The sequence below is a fragment of the Mycetomoellerius zeteki genome, unplaced genomic scaffold, assembly GCF_001594055.1.
Source record: "Mycetomoellerius zeteki isolate Tzet28-1 unplaced genomic scaffold, Tzet1.0 scaffold81, whole genome shotgun sequence".
Taxonomy (NCBI): Eukaryota; Metazoa; Arthropoda; class Insecta; order Hymenoptera; family Formicidae; genus Mycetomoellerius; species Mycetomoellerius zeteki.
The window spans coordinates 38,433-56,121 of NW_017257841.1; the positions used below are offsets into that span (position 1 = coordinate 38,433).

Consider the following 17,689-nt stretch of genomic DNA (forward strand, 5'->3'; position numbering starts at 1 on the left):
CTTCGATTTTCATCGTTTTTTTTCTCACTGACGATCTTACCTTTGCTTCGTTGCTGACGGTTGGTTTATTCGCGAACTGGACTTCGGTGGCTTTTAGTATCGTATTCTCCTCTAAAATGGTGGCTTGCGATTGATTATGACCGAAAGGCTACAAAATAATTTTTTTTTAAATACACATGTTTTATTATATTATATTTGTGACAAGTGAAACTTTGTGATATATACTGCGATAAATACCTTTTTACCATATAGACATTGATAAAATATAACTCCTACGCTCCATACGTCAACCTTAGACGATATTTTAGGAGGATTTTTGCCAATGACGAAGCATTCAGGAGGTAAATACCTATAATAAATGCGAAAGTACAAGTTTGTAATCTCTATTAATAATTAACGAGATTAACATAATAAAATAATTTAAGAGAAAAAAAAAATATATATATATACGTACCAATAAGTACCCGCTCCTTGGGACGTTAGATCCATTCCGTGATCCGGATTATAATTTTCCTCATCCATCACTTTACTTAAACCGAAATCCGTGATTTTTATTTCACCGCACACATTGCCTTCGGTTAACAGGATGTTACCTGTAAACGGGAGCATCAAGTAATGAAATCATACTTACTTGCGTACAAAAATAATCCTCATTATAAAATTCTTCGTTAATGACTATTGTATTCGCCAGGTAATAATATTTACCTGGTTTTAGATCGTAATGTATAACTGGGGGTTTTATTTCATTGAGGTATTTTAATGCCGATACGACTTGCATAACAATAGATCTCGCTTCTCTTTCGGGTATAGTCTTATGCTGCAATGAATTTAAGACATAGTTTGAAAATGATGTAAATTTATATTACAATCTACAATATACCTAATCATTGAAATAGAAAATTCGCACGTGACGATTGAACGCTTACCTGCTTGAGGTAAAAATCTAAATCATGCCCGTCACAATATTCCAGAACAGTACAAAAGGAATTGGCATCAATTTCAAATACATCGTACAATTTTACGACTCGAGGATGATCAAGTGCTTTGTGTATATTATATTCTCGCAATGCATGTCTGTTGTAACAAAAAAGAACAAGTAGAAACATCCTTCTTGAGAAGAACTAGAGCGTGTTATTATTAAAACATCTTTAATTAATTATCGGTTATAATAAATTAATATCCACAGCAAAGGAAACTTAAGGAAACTTACTTTATGTAATTAGCCTTCTTGTCTTCTTTCCAGTCTTTATTTAATTGATGCACCTTACAAGCCACGTACCGTTGCTCTTTTAAGTCAAATGCCTATACGCGAAGAAAACAGCAATAAAATATTTTGATATGCTTATATAAATTAATATAGCTAACGAAAGCAATAGACAGAAATATCTCATTACTTTATGCACTTCACTGAAACCGCCCTTTCCTAACAGCATTAGTAGGAGGTACCGCTCATTCAAAACAGGATGAGAGTTAAATCTCGATTGGTCCTCGTTGTGAATACGCTTTAACTCTCTAATGTGTAAATTTCGCTCCCTTTCGAGCTTTTCCATTTCTAGTTGCAAATCTGCGTCTTCCTTTTTCAACGCGCTTTGCCTCAACTGGAAGCACAATTGCGAGGTTTATAAAAATATTGAAAAATCGAACATTTATGGAAAATATAATCGCAAAATGTTGATACCTTGAGTATTTCGTCAGCTTCATAATACTCCTGCCACGTATACGATCCAGGTACTGCATCTGGCTTCAAAAACGTCGCCTCGGTACCGTTGTGCAAGGAGGGTTGTGGTTGACTACGTTTCCTGCCTGTCTCGCTGTTCGACGGCCTCTTCTTGAGTAGCAGCTTCTTCTGCTTGTCGATCTCCTCTCGTTCCGTTGCTATCTCCTCTTGCCGTCGTGCAAGCTCGTGAAATGCATAACCGTCGGTCCAGTTCTCTTGAAACGTCGCACCCACCCTTTGCGTCACAAACTGGCCCAACCTCAGTCTATTTTGCATACACTTCTGCCTAGCCTCCTTTTTTTCTATGTTTGATTTTTCTTTTAATAATTTCTTTACAACGTCTATACACTTATTTATATGTGATTTGTGCTGCTCAAGCACTTTCTGTTGATTAGCGATTTGATGCCTAAGTTCGTCCGTTGTCTGTAAAGTTCGAAAAATATCTAGATTAATCTGCTATCGTCAAGATACACAGCATAGCTCTCGCTTATATAATAAATTTTAGATTATGTGAGTATTTTATGTGAGTCGATCTAACGTAAGAGTAGTAGGATTTGCATAAATAAATTACCATAATCACGCCTGCACTTACCCTATTTAACTCGTCAATTTTATTGTTACGTAGTTCTAAGTCTGAAGAGGCTTGAGTTTCAAATTCCTGTATCCTCTGGCAAGTAAGTTCTGTCTGGAATGCAATTTGTATAATTTTACGATAAACGAAACATGTTACTGTAACATCTGATACATTTGTCAGCATTATTCAAAAATATCGGATACCTTGCTACACGCAGAATGTGCATAACATAAGAAATAATTTGTTAAATAAATTAACAAAGTTACACGGTAAGTATACAACGTCTATATTTGGTGTTCTATTAACTATTTGTTTAATTACGTAATGTAATCGTTTCTATATTTCACTACGACTATGACTTTCTTTTTGTTATAGAAAATAAATTAGTGAGCAAAACTTAGGCAACTTGAACAAACGCTGATGGAACCGAGGGTCACAGGCAGCAAGGAAAACACCAAAAATGTACGCATGTATAAAATGCTCTCATACAAACGCCAATATATAGATATATATAACCCCAACAAAATTTTTAATAGATTTCATCTTGGAACAGTTAAAAACAATATTTTGGACTCATTAGAACTCAAATGCAATGTTCAATGAATCCAAAAAAATAAAGATACGATACAAAGCAATAAAATATATCTTTGACAACGCTCGCTTACAACTCGAGCATTGTTTACAAATACAGTACGATTTTTTATTTTCAAACATAGTCGAATCCTTAAAACAAGTACCTTATAATATAAACGAGTGGCACTACAAGATAGCCTGTATTTGTATAATAACAAATGTATACAGTGCTACAATTTGGCCAAAAATTAGCTGATTTGATTGAAAACATTTGACAAGAAATGCCCACCACAAATGCGTACGAAAAATCTAATCTACCTACGTTGCACGTAGGCCACAAACAAAATATTCTTAAATACAAAAATACTCTCAAGTACAAAAAATTAATTTTTGGTAATCCATCCACTCTATGTTATTTATATCACTCTCGCTTTTACCATTTTGTTTTTGCACAAAAAATTAATCCAAGATAAACCTTTACGAAGATACCTCTAACAGATAAATTTTTATTAAACAATAATTCTATATTTTTATCGGTACATTTTCATTGTTGGGAGTGACAGCTTTATTATTATCTATTTACAACACAGTGTGGTAGAGTTACTATAATTTGTTAGATTAACAATGAAGACATTTTGGAAACGTTTAAGCTTACGTATTCTTATAATATATTCAGCATTGCTGACTATTATATTGCAGTAGAAAGATACACAAGTACAAATTGTGGGACGTTTCTTGTAAAATGCTCGCAGATATTACCAAATTTTGCTTACATTTGGGGTGTTAGTCTTCGCTTGCCTGACCTGGCTTGTCCTATTGAGGTTGGTAGGCCTTACCTGCACCTGCTTGCTGACCATCGAGCCTGCAGGTTGCGACGAAGCTGGTGGAGGAGGTGGTGGAGGTTGGGGATGAGGTCTCGGTGGCTGCATCAGCGAAGAGAATTCCGCCACCGAAGAATTAGGTGTTGTTACTTGTGGCGAAAGTAACTGTTGTGGCGATGGCGGATACTGTTAGCGATGAAACATACATTATACAGGCATCACAAAGTTATAAGGCCATTTTTGTGATGTTTACGTTTATATGACATAATCTTACCATAGGATAACCCTGTTGAGGGGAGGGACTCTTGGCTCCACCATGCCGAATAGGGCTACTGCCCAGATGATGCTTTGGAAAATACTCATTGATCTTTTTATTATCAAGAGCAGCAACTGATCTAGCGCCCTTACTAGCTACAGAGCCACCTGCGACACCTCCACCTCCATCATCGGCTTTACGCTTTCTTTTCCTCTCAGAAGTAGTCCGTGGTACTTTTTCCGGAGTGTTTGCATCCACCTCCTTATCACTATGCGATGAGCCTGCAGAATTATAATCGATTGGTCAGAATGACTATAAAGGTATACCCTTAAATTTTGACATCAATATGAATAATGATAACAAATCAAAGGATTGCCTGTTTATTCAACAACATTCAATAAGAATATTTGAAGAGAACTTTCTCAGATGCACAAGACTTTATCCTCGAGGCAAGCTAGTTGCTCAGAGGACCAGGATGTGCCGAAAGCACTCAGATATTTTAAGCAAGATTCTTCCTAGTTACGCTGCATATCAATGTCCAAGAACGAATCTGACTTACCAGTGCTCATGTTCGAGTCTTGACTATGAACTGTCTGACCAGAGTTTACGGTTGTTTGGGGTGCCATCTGAATTTGTGACCCAGCAGACATCTGAAAGCAGAAGGACGGACGGTGTAAAATATACTGCGAGCTTTCGTCGAGCGGCGAAGAGAACAGCACACAAGAGGAGAGAAACAATGCAACGAACCAAATAGTGGCCGACTATAGTCACGAGGAGCGCCTGGGCGATTCAACCGTTATCGAATGTAAGGCACGTCGTCGCCACATAGTAATGACGAGTCGTACGGCGAAGCCAAAGTGGCGTACGAGACCGACCACGAACGATAGTGACGACGGGTGCGAGAACGAGAACGACGAATGCGAAGCACGACGAGAGAGAAAGAGAGAGAGAGAGAGAGACAGAGAGAGAGAGACGGCTTCAATGATCCCTCTCGAAGACGCGCGAGAGGTTACGCGCTTCGCGGACGACGAAAACCGGCATACGACGCTTCGAGAGAATCGCGTGTTATTAAAAAGACACAATTTATTCTAAGGGGAACAAACCTGGAAGGATAGAGAAAGACTTATGGAGCGGAGAAAAAGGGGTGGGATGAGGGGCGCCGGACGGTGCGTGGAGGGGCGAGAAAAGAGAAACGAGAGAGAGAGAGAGAGAGAGAACGCGTGCTAGTGAGAAAAACGAGAAAAGGAAAGAATGGTAGCACGTAAGAGAGAGAGAGAGAGAAGGAACAAACTGCGGCTAGAGAAAGAGAGATGGAGTTAGAACGATAGAGAAAGAGAGACCGACACCTTCCAGGACGACCTATGGTGAAGTCCCATAGTAAACGCGCCGTCCGGGGCCGATTGGCGGTCTGTCAACGGCAAACGGAATTTTCACGCGCGATCCTACCGAGAGTGGTGGCGGCGTGTAAGGGAAATGTCTGATATACGTTTAGAGCTAGAGGAATCACGACAAAATGGAGGACCTTAGAGCAGCGGGGAGGCGGGCGGGCGGGAAAGAGGCAGGCAAGCAGGCAGGCAGGCAGGAAGGGAGGGAGGAGGGAGCGGAAGGGCGACGGAGATTCTAAGGGGCAACGAGCGCGTGTGGGACAGGAAGGGAGGGCAAACGACGACGGCATAGAAGAGGAAGGGAGAGGGGGAGGAGGGAGGGGTGGCCGGGAGGATGGTTAGGAAACGGGCGCGGGGTAGGAGGTACGAACTTGACGGCGCGCACGATTCGAGAAGTGCATGGGCGATGATCGGTAACCGCGGGCGCGCACCACGAGGGGGCAGTTTTACTCGCTACGTTGCGCTTCTGAACTCCCTACGGCACGGGGCCGAGGCCGTGGTTTTTAACTTGGGCTCTCTCTCTCTCTCTCTCTCTCTCCCGTGCGCGCGCGCATATTTTCGTAAGCGGCATCATCCACGGCCACCGGCGACAACAGCGGCGTCGGCGAGGCGGTCGCCGCGGAGGGACGGGGGGACGCGCCCCGTCGTACCGCTGCGCCTCTTCGATTAACAGCACCGATAAGCGAGAGAAGAGAGCGACGACACGCTACGTCATTCCAGCCGGCCGTACGGCGCGGCGCGGCGCGCAAAGTGTGACGTCGTCGTGCGGCCGTTGCGCGTCCCGCGTAGCGATAAATTACGCACCTACGCGCGCGTCACTTCTCTTCTGCTCTCTTCCTCCATGGCTCATTTTTCTCTCGCTCCCGAACGGCCACGAACGATACATCGCTACGCGCTTTCATATATATATATATATATATCTCCATCCCCCTCCCCTCTCTCCGAATTAATATCGCGAATAACTCGTCATCGATCTGTCGTCGCGAAATCAAACGAAGAGTCACGAGAAACTCATCGTCTATTATGTGAGATATGTGAGATTTCGCACACAGTCAGAGTTGCCACAGAATTCCTAAAATTCCATTAATTCTTTCCCTGATTTCCAGACAAATTTTCATGTTTTTCTCTGACTTTCAACAATATTCTGACACTTTTTTGTAGCTTCCTCCTGATTTGGAAACCGTTAAATATTTTCTTGAGAGAGCAAATTACTATTGACGTTGCTGACACTGTTTGCATTTAATTTGTCGAGTTGGTAGTAAGTACTTCAAAACTGCATAGGTGTGAAATAGTAATGTTAAATTTATTCAAAGCCAAGAATTTTAATTTTCTGGAAAATTTTTCGAAATTCCCTGAATCTTTGCTCATTTTCCTGATCATTTTCATTTATAGTTTTGTGACAATCCTGTTGCTAAATGGTGTCCACGTAATTGAATATTATAGTACTGCAATTATATTTTCCTTGTTTAAAATCACGTTTCGACGGCCATCTAGAAACATTTGTTTTTACGTTTGAATATCGCGCGGTCTATCGGTACGTACTGAAGTTATGCGAGAGCAGCGCGACGACTGGCTTATCCATTCTTGCTTGACGTGAATCGTCGAAAAATCTAGTTTGATTTAATTGATCCGTTTAGTTACGCACTTCTTACTGTGCGTCAACTTTGCACGGCGATCTACTTAGATTGATGATGCTTTTATTTTTGTCGTGGCGCTATTCCGAGAGAGACTGTTTTATCTTATTTATATCTCGGCGCATACTAAGAGAAAGAAAACGCACGTGAGACTTATGAGGAGCAAGTCCTCCTGTGAAGAACAGAAACGAATATCGCTTACTTAATCCACCGCAGTGAAATGACAAAATTGATTTTTTCTTGCGACGATCTCGTTTGGCAAAATTAGGTTACTAAACAATGACCGATACTTTTTTTTTTCTATTTCTGTGATTTTATAAAGTCATGACATATTTGAGCGACTTGATGCTCGAGATCGATTCGAAAGACAGATAAATGCGTAATGTTTTACTTTTTAGAAACTCGCGCTAGGTTTTTACAGTAAATCGCACGTAATCCTTTTTTCATCGATGACATGTCGACCGCCATAACGATGAATGTATCTGACGTTTGATACGAAAAGAATAAAAAAGAAGGAACGATAACAGTCAAGTCAATTTACCAAGCCGATATACAAAGAAATACAAGAGTTAGATACAAGGGTCTAAATCGCAATGTAAACACCGTATACAATTTCAGGTATTTCTACGTCAAATCTTATGTTTTACTTCCCCCAGCCCGTAATTCGCGCCGTCTCGCAGATAGCCGGTCACGTGACCGGTAGTGTGTAACTAACGCGCCTCTCGACCCCGAGACTATGCGACAACGAGATGCTCGATCCCGCGGATTCCTCGCGTATCGTGCACGACCGGCATGAACAAATTCACCGCGGGAGAGGACAGCAAACTTCCTTATCGATGGATCAGTGGCCGTGCCCGGAACTGGGCTAGAGGGCCGGCGGAGAGAAATAAAGAGAGAATGAGGGGGGAGGGGGGAGAGAGAGAGAGAGGACGGTGTATTTTGTGTCTGATTGAGTGCGTTCAACAGAAAAAGCAACTTTGCAAAATTGTTGTAAAATTCTTTGGTACGATTTAGTCGGTCTCGCCCTTAGTTCCTCCCTGGAGCCAAGTATACAAATGAATCACATTAAAGAATTTTACACGACACTTGCGAAGCTGTTGTTTTTTCTTCTGCTAAACGCAACCTTTCCCTCCGCTATCGTTGCGACGACGTACCGTCGAGACGGATGGCACCGTGTTGTGTACGATCGCGCACAACAGATGCGCGCAATGGTGTTGTGTGCTGAACTATATGCGTGTAAAGGTATATGGAGCGATTCGCGTATAGGTAGAGAGTTGACGTATATACGTACGTACGTGCGGACCCGGTAAATCGGGGCATGTAGGACTTTTACAATACACGCCTGTAACCCTGGCGACCTGGCCCTGGCGTGGCCATAACCGCGAGGTCGGTCTGTTCACGAACGCACCGTGGTCGAGTAGGACGTAAGACCGAGTCGCGTCTCGTAGCGCGTTGTACATCTACGAGACGGGGCTCCTGTCTTTCTCTCTCTCTCTCTCTCTCTCTCTCTCTCTCTCTCTCTCTCTCTCTCCGCTTCGTCTCTCTTGCGCTTCGCCGCACGAGGTCCGTTCACTCCTGGATGCGCTGGTAAATGTTGGCGTGCGGCTGGCGCGCCGAGTAAACAGCGGAGACGGTAGCATCAGCAACGACACCAGCAACAATACCAGCAACGGCGACAGCGACAGCGACGGCAGCAATCGCACCGTGCGACGTCAATGGACACAGCGAGCGGCATCATCCGATTCCTTCTCTTTCTTGCGCCTCGCACACGGTGCGTTACGAGAGCGCGAGCCAAAAACCCGGCGCGCGTGGACTCGCCTAATCGAAACGGAACTGGAACTGTCCGACCACCGTGCCGCCGCCGCTCTCGCATACTACTACCTAGCCCCGAGAGGTTTCTCTCTATCTCTTTCTCCTTTCCCCCTCGTCCCTTCGTCCCTCTCTTTCTCTTCGTCGCTCTGCTGCTATTTCTCTCTCTCTCTCTCTCCCCCCCTCCCCCCTTTTTCACTCCTCTCTATGTACGGCAAATGAGCAACGCGCGAGATTCCGAGATGCGGCAAAAGGTGCAACCTCCCTCCCACTTCTCCCCCCGCGGTGCCGCTACTACCCCGCATCACACAACAGAGTCAGAGAGAAAGAGGGACACTTTGGTACAGTGTACAAGCGAACGAAAGAGAGGAAAGGAAAGAGACAGCGGGCGAAAGAGAACGAGAGAGAAAGAGGGGTGGGAACGTGCGGGGGGAGCAAGCGGACTGGGGGGGGGGAGCGGGGGCAGACGTTGGCGGGCTTGGATGGAGGAGAGGGATGGACGGGATAAGATAGAAAGAGAACCGTCCGTGACTGACGGAGACAGGGGTCCGTAGGGGGTGGCGGCGAGCAGCAGAGAACCGGGACGCGGGGTTTCGAAGAGGGAGGAGGGAATACGACGGGGGGAAACAGGGGGGAGAGAGGAGGAAGGCATATGAGACATTCCTTCAGTGAACGGGTCGACCGAGTGTGAGTGCGAGCGAGCCGGTAAAATCGATGTGGCGAAGTGTAGTTGTGCCGCTACAGCGTGCGAAGGGTGCCTCTGCTCTGTTGTACCTCTCTCTGTCCCCTTCCCCCCCTAACTCTCTGCCATGACCTCCCCCCCTCGTCCTCTCCTCACCGCCGCCGAGATACGTTTCCCGTGTGTGATCCGCGGTTCCGCCTTGCGGCGTTACTTTGCGCTTCGCTGTTGTATCTCCGGACTGGAGGTGAAGCAGGTAGTTCGGGTTAACGAATAACGCTCCTTTTTTTGCCGTTGCGTTAATTTATCCCGCGAGAGAAGAGAATCTGTCTCTCTCATCCGCTATGCCACGTGTAAATGAAATTTTATGGAAAACAGTACCCTTTACGAGCTAGCCGGGAAAACTCGACTGTAATGTCCGAAGCTGTGTCTACTAACTGAATTTCGAGAGAGCTTAGAATATTTGCAATTTCAGGACGTGTAATAACGACAAACCTTAAAGCTTTCGATAGATTTATAAACTTATGCGAGTTGTGTCACTCTTGGAAATTCTATAGGTAAGCTGAGCTTTAATCTGCGCACCCGAAAGAAAATATCGAAATGAACTATACAACAGGTGTTCGCTACGTGATTACATGAATGAGTGAGCGAGAGTGAGAAATAACGATTTTAATTTGACGAATTATCTCTTCATAGGTATAAATTCGAAATGCAAGATAGAAAAATAAAAATAATTTTCACTTTGATTATAAAGCTCATATTGCCTACACCACAATCATATTCAATTACAATGTCAGAAATAATAAACAAGTAAGGGATAATGCCTATGATAAAAATATATAAAGTAAACCAAGGGAATTTTTTCTTTTGCATTATAATAATTCTCATATATCACTTATGTTTGATAACTTAAAGTTGGTAATATATGGTAGCAGTACATTTGTTTTGCTTCTAAAGTTACAATTCAATATGACTGCAGGGAGGAAGGATTCTTACTGCTACAGTCGTAGACAGAACGGTTGCACTTTTTTTCGATGAGTTTCGGAACTCAGCTTTGCTCGTAAAGGTTGAACATAAGTGGTTAGATTCATAAGTAGGACCAATCACACTCGATGAGCAGGCTGCATTCCATCCGAAATCCATCGAAAAAAAGATGTTTTGTCCACGACTGTACATATAGTCGACTATGAGCGGTATTCATAGCTCATTTTTATTTCAAGATCGTCTTAAGTAATGTCTTAAGATGCTAATACAGCCCTCTGATTGGTTCGCGACATCTTAAGACGATCTTGAATATAAGAATCGACTATGAATACCGTCCTATACTACGTTCGATTTGTGCCATACACCGAAAAGTATATGGTAAAATAATTATAGTTGAATGCTCCATTTTTACAGTTATACTACTATTTACAAAAATTATTTATAATTTTACAAATATATATATATAATTGACAATAAAAAATAACTGTAATTTATAATTAAATTATAATAACTGCAACCATTTTTTTTCCACTTAATGTACAATTCGTGTAGCAATCAATGTATTCTATAATATACATCGTGATGTAAGAAGACTATAACTGTAATGTTAAGTAGAAGTACGTGCCATGAAAAGAAGCTACGTACTCTGGACGCGATTTAAACTCTTCATCTCAATGAATACCTTTTTCTTTGAAACATAGTAATGCTCTTTAATGGACGGTCTATAATGGGAATAATATTATGTAGCAAGAAATTGGCCAATCATTGTCGATTATTCTCCTCACATTCGATTGTGATTAATCAATTTTTTACGGCTTACAACTCGACTACACCATATTAATCCCATTGTGGACGACCCTTTATTGTTCAATGCATGAAAAATCTGTAATAAAATTCAACTTTGATAAATTTGTTAGAAAAAGATTAGATTGACGAAAATTAAAGAATATTTAAATACGCATACAAACATAATTTTATTTAGCTTAACCAAAATTTGGAAATTGTGAGATGGCACATATCCAGGTAATCAACGATAGTTGTATGTAAGTATTGTGGGGATATCATCGTGAAGAAAAAGCTTAACGATTTCACTTAAAAATCATGACTACATTCGCAGCGAGGCATTTTTTTGAAAATGCACCCTCATAGTGGTCCCACTCGTTACGTCCCTGTGAAATACATCGTGCCGACGCGTGCTTCAGCCTGTGCGAGGGCGTATTAGCAGCAAGAGAGATGCAAAGGCCGAATGGTGGAGGGGCAAAGAAAACGGGGAAGGGGAGCAGATGTGGAGGGAGTGGAGGGGACATCGTACAAGAAAACGGAGCACGGCGGAACGGACGAACATAACAGGTCGAGCGACCGTTCAAGTCTGAGCTATGCTTCGTACAGCGTTCCACCAAAGTTGCTCCAAAACGAACGGACGTAGACAATCGGAACAAATATTCGAATATTTCCCGGTATACCTTTCGAAGTGGAGGACATTGATAGTGCGCAATGTGAATTTGTCGCATGCGACATATCGTAAACGAGAATAATCTTGCAATTTGTGCGAAACGGTGCGAGCGAATGTGATCGAGAAGTTTCATGGATGAACGTAGAATCAGAAACGTAATAACAAATACGTCTCGAATGGATATATAAATAGAATTCACTTGGATAAGTCGAGTTGTATCACAATAGTATTGAATGTAAGCTTTCTAGCTTTCTTTTAAAAAACAAATTACAGGTGATGGTGTACAGGTCGGAAAAGGAAGATTCTCATTGTAGCGACGGTAGTTTTTGTAACGACATGTGTGATAACAGTCTTGTTCTAGTAAACTGTTAATGTTAGTTTAAGTGAATGGTGGTGACACTAGCCTATCGAGAATGTGCGTGACGATATGACACCACTGGTGCAAACAATGTCCCTATTCTATATCACTGAATCTGATAAGTGACACGTGATGTTGTTATTCACAATTGTCAGGGAATGACGCTATTCGTGTAAAAAACGACCAATGATAATGCCATTTTACGTCATGTAGAGTGCCATAAGAACACCAAGTCAGCGGATTGGCTGTTTCCTCTCTGACAGGTTACGATCATTTATAATGTTGCGACATGATGACATTTCAATCCTCGATCTGCGCCGTGACGCTCGGTATTTTGTAAAAGCATGTAACGTATACACTCTGTGAAATGAAAACGAGTTTTTAAAAAGTGGAAGAGACGGAGATTCTTCTCGGATAACAGTTTTCACAATCAGTGTTAATCCAAGAAATCAATTAAACGAAAAAAAAAAATATATATATATATCTGTCATATTTTTATTTCTGCCGTGATGTATACATGATATATTTGCTACAATACAACTCAAAAAAGTTTTTTCTAAATAGATTTGGATGAGTAATCATTAAAATTTTGTTAATTTTAAATATTAATTATTTTGGAGTAGTAATTAATTTATCTTGAAAAAAAATAAATAAAAGTACGTTATTCCTTTGTTTTCGTTTTTCTTATTTACATCGCAAAATATCTCTTATGAAGATTGAAGGTTACTAAATTCCCTATACAAAATAATTTTTTTATACATCCTTGTACGATCAATAGTTTCTGAGATATGATTTTAAAAAGCAACTAAAAAAATGACAATTTTAAAGTTATGTCGTTTTATTATAGTAAATGAGTGATATAAAATTGACGTAAATCGGCAGAAGCGAAACGCGATTCGACGTGCGAGCAATTGTGGCGTGAAGTTTGCGGCGAGACGGGTCGCCATTGCATACCCAACGCGCCGTTAGGTAGGTTCTCAAACGACACAATTGCGAGGTGCGACCGATTGGTACAGGGACTTTTCTCTTTTTCTTTCTCTCTCTCTCTCTCTCTCTCTCCCCTCCTCTAATTAATCCCCATCTTGCCTGCACCCATTCCTTCGTTATTGATATGGAACGGAACCCGAAGGGCAACGTCGCGGCGGTTTCGGAGACCGCGACAACGTCGCAACGGGTTTCTCTCTCTTCCTTTTCGGAAGTCTGCCCCTGCACTCTCCCTTGCCCCCGGCCCCCGCAACGGACACAAGTTCCATGGGAAAATGAGCGCGATCGTTTCCGTACGATGGCGTTCACGTCGGTGTGTCGAATGCGAACGTTGGGTGTGATTTCGCAAATTTTATGCCGCGCCGTGACACACGACGAGGATCGATATAAATCCGCACTGCGTCGTATACCTATTGCTAATAACTCGAGAATTCGGTCACTCGTATTACACTACATTAATGCATACTAAAAGCTGCTATACATGAAATTAACCAAGTAAATGTAAAAGCACATAAATGTTTTAAATATCACCAATAATATTATCATTTAGCACACTGAGAAAAATGTTTGGTTTGATTAATGGAATTCTGGTTGAAAATAAATAAATCAGAATTTTCTGGTTAAATATAACTACTAAATTCTAGTTGAGATAACCGCAATTCTGATCGGACCAGGAAAAATAAATTTCTGGGCGGCAAAATTGTCGATAAAGATTTTTTGCGGAACGTTGCTTGAAATAGCATATTATATGTGATATATTATACTACAGGTCCTGACCGGACTAGGTACTTGGAAAACTTTTCAGCTTCAAAGAACTGGCCAAAAATACAGTTTTTTTCAACTCTGAAAAATATTGTTTTTATCGAAATAAAGGTCATTAGCAAAAAGAAAGCTGACAAAATTACAGACAATTTCGTTTTTTCTTTAAGGTCGTATGATCAATACTTTTCATGATAGATTTTTTTAAAATGTATTTTTGTTCATTTCGAGAATGAAATGATATTTCGCACTTTTTTCATAAATATCTAATTTGGCTACTTTTACATACAAAATACCTCTTATGAACATTAAAGGATATTAAATTCCCTACAAAATCATTTTTTATGCATCCTTGTACGATTAATAGTTTTTGAGATATGTTTTTAAAAATGTTTCATTTTATTTTCGAACAAAAATTTTTTTTTAACGTTTTTCAGAAGTATCTCGGATTTTCAGCTATTTCTATATAAGAAGTACTTATTATCAAATCGAAAGATTTTTAAATTCTCTACAAAATAGTTTGTTATTGAACCTCGTATGATAAATAGTTACTGAGATGTAAATAAATTTTCTTACATCGTAATACATTTTAATGATAATTTGATTGCGGCTTATCGTATGTAAAAAAATGTACATAAATAATCTTAAAACTTATAAAATTGAAAATGATTTTTTTTTAACCTCGACCAATGAACAGTTCCCGAGATATATAAATAACGGCAGTTACAGTAACTAGTTACTACACTTCTATTCTCTGAAGCTAATAAGTAGTGTGATGTATGACTTTTTTTTGGTTCTGATATCTTAATTATGAAAATGTGAACATTAACGCTTGAACATGAACTCTTAGGCTGGTATTATTCATAGTCGGTTCTTATTTCGTCTTAAGTAATGTCTAATCTAATGTAGCCCTCTGATTGGTTTATGACACCTCAAGACAGAACTTAAGACGATTTTGAATATAAGAACTGACTATTGGCTACGTTTACACCGTGCGCTTAGTTCGTGACCTATACGATAGATGTCTTTGTTTAACCTACAGGATAAACAAGAACATCTATTGTATAGGCCGCGGCCTAAATGCACGGTGTAAACGCAGTCTATGACTACCGGCCTATGACTACACAACCTAAAAAATATCCCTGTGTATAGATATATAATGGATATTTCTAATAACAGCATTTTCTTTTACTTGTATCTCGGATCGTAATACACCGATTTTTTTTTTAATTGATTATGATCGTTTAAAGATTGAAAAAAAGAATTGTCGGGCAAGAAAGTCTAAAACGTCGTAACACAAAAGATATTTAGCAATAAGTAAAGATACAACAACGTACTGATGCGCTGATATTATTGCTGCATTTACAAATTTTTCGCTTGTAGTCTCCTCAGTATCGTACTCCATTGAAAAGGAATTAAGACAAAATCGACAAAGTGCTCCAACATAGAAAAGTTCGGAATGCATATGCAATATTGTTACAATATCCACATATTGCTGTGCATTTGAAGTGCATTTGCTAGTTTCTCTATATCCATATGATCCAATTTATCCCTTTTTGCAATTGCAAGAAACTAGGTTCAATATTGACTCTGGAGCAGCAGCAGCAGCAATAAGAATAGGTATCGGTTGAAGAATCCCTTTTGTTTTTGCCATTTCCCAAATAAAACACTTTTCTTCACTACTTTCCATCTTCCATATATTTTTCTCAAGATTGTATCAAGAAATTAACGTATCGACACGAGCAAATAGTACACGTCAAATCATCGAAAAACAGACCGTTACCCTCTGCCTGCCCTAAACGACTTTGAAATATAAAGACAGTGGTTGTCCTTTTCTAACAAGTAGTGCTTGACAAAAATAAAAACTGTACACATAGATTTGCATTCAGAATCATCATCTGGATACATCCAGGTGTCGTTTTATCTTTGTTTAGTAAACAACAAGGATAAAACGACAAACCTGGGTGCACTTGGACGACGTTTCTGAACGTGACCCTGACAAGAATGCACATACAGAACTCAGGTATAATTCAGAACGAGCCTGAAATAATCCTTGTATTCTTCAAAAGAGAAAGCGAATTGCGTTTCAAAATTATACAAAGAAATTTCAGCATTATTAATTGTAAAATGGTAATAAATACAATTTGTTGACAGTAATTATTAAACTGTTATTACTTTTAAAAAATATTAATAATTGTATTATTATTAACGTTGTTATAATAAAAATTTTTATACTTGTTTATATCATCAAAATATTTTATCAAAGTATCATTGCCAGATACAAGTAATGTACAAATAAACAAAATATTCTTTTCAGATTAATTATGTAAGTAAACTCTTCTCGGACATGTATCTCGGAAACTACTATTGTCGTACCAGTGAACAAAAACGATTTTGTAGGGAATTTAACAATCTTCAATCTCTTCATAAGAGGTATTTTGTACATAAAAATAGCCAAATCCGAGATATTAACGAAAAAAGTGTGAATTCCTGAAATGACCAAAAGTACAATTTAAAAAAAATTCTATTACGAAAAATATTAATAGTATGACCTTAAAGAAAACGAAAATTGTCTGTAATTTTGTCAGTTTTCTTTTTGATAATGACCTTTATTTTGATAAAATCAATACTTTCAGACATATTATTGAACAACCGTTTTTTTTTGCCAGCTTTTTAAAGCTAAAGTTTTTCAAGTATACGGGCGGTCAAGACTTTTAGTATGTCACGTAACACGTCATTCCAAACAACTCTACAAAAAAATCTTTATTGACAATTTTGCCGCCCAGAAATAAAAGAAAACAATTTAATTTTCTTGGACTAGATCGATATAATCAGAATCTTCTGACTCGTCCACTTTTAACCAGATATTTTTTTCAGTCAAAACATACATGAATTATTTCGTTGTTAAAATGGATTATATTATGTACGTATTTAGATAGTTTAAAGCAACTTTATTTTAATGTGTACACTATTTCAGTATAATGTGAGTGATCGAATTCATCATAAGAAGTCACTCTTACGTGTTCAATTAAATGCGATGTTAAGAACACATTTCGTTATTTGTATCTCACCACACATTTTTTTCACTTTAAATAAAGCAACCAGAATTTTTACATATATTATTACGTCACTTTTATCTTTATTTTTAAAAGACGAAAAGAATGGGTGTTCTAATTTTAAAATTATACCTATTAGGATTGTTAGGAAGTCATCATACTCTCTTGCGTAACGTGGCAATATAACCGGTGCTTAACGGACCAATCAGTTTTTCCTACTTCGAATGATTTGTTGCTACGCGTTACAGAAATTCCATTCAATGATTACAGACATTTTAAGAGAACTGTTCCATGTTATACATCATTAAATCAAATTGAATATTGAACAAAACAATCTTGAGGAGTTGAACTTCATAGAACAAGTTAGAAGATATTGTACTTCAAAAAAACAAATGCAATGAAAAAAGGAAATAAATTTGAAATAATAAGTATCTTCAATTAATTAAAATCGTTATCTTTCTATCGAACAAAAAAATAAACTGTTTATTCAAAGATTATAAAAAAAATTACGTCTGCAGAGTTTGAGAAATCCGCTGGTAATAGCAATACGCAGAGAAAACACGTTTCAGAAGAGCCATTCGGTTTGCATTCTATAGCAAGAAACGACCGCGGCGTCTCGAGTACGCGGCCTCCTAGACCTTGCAATG

General features: G+C 39.5%; 1 protein-coding gene across 13 annotated transcripts in view; it reads right to left on the reverse strand.

The window, feature by feature from the left end:
• The window catches only part of Tlk (Tousled-like kinase), a 61,279-nt gene that overhangs the window by 3,665 nt on the left and 39,925 nt on the right, over positions 1-17,689 (reverse strand). For 6 of the 13 annotated variants that reach the window (XM_018459268.1, XM_018459266.1, XM_018459264.1 and 3 more), the window contains 12 exons: positions 4,501-4,591; positions 3,960-4,222; positions 3,638-3,871; positions 2,310-2,402; positions 1,679-2,140; positions 1,395-1,598; positions 1,211-1,302; positions 927-1,074; positions 706-817; positions 455-593; positions 238-349; positions 41-148 (listed from right to left, as the gene is read on the reverse strand). In XM_018459268.1, coding sequence (XP_018314770.1) covers positions 41-148; positions 238-349; positions 455-593; positions 706-817; positions 927-1,074; positions 1,211-1,302; positions 1,395-1,598; positions 1,679-2,140; positions 2,310-2,402; positions 3,638-3,871; positions 3,960-4,222; positions 4,501-4,591 — 2,058 coding nt within the window. Of the gene's footprint in view, positions 1-40; positions 149-237; positions 350-454; positions 594-705; positions 818-926; positions 1,075-1,210; positions 1,303-1,394; positions 1,599-1,678; positions 2,141-2,309; positions 2,403-3,637; positions 3,872-3,959; positions 4,223-4,500; positions 4,592-4,688; positions 4,880-5,287; positions 6,019-6,904; positions 7,288-8,255; positions 8,436-17,689 lie in introns of those variants that run through there. The other 7 variants (XR_001936954.1, XM_018459263.1, XM_018459274.1 and 4 more) reach the window with 6 other exon arrangements.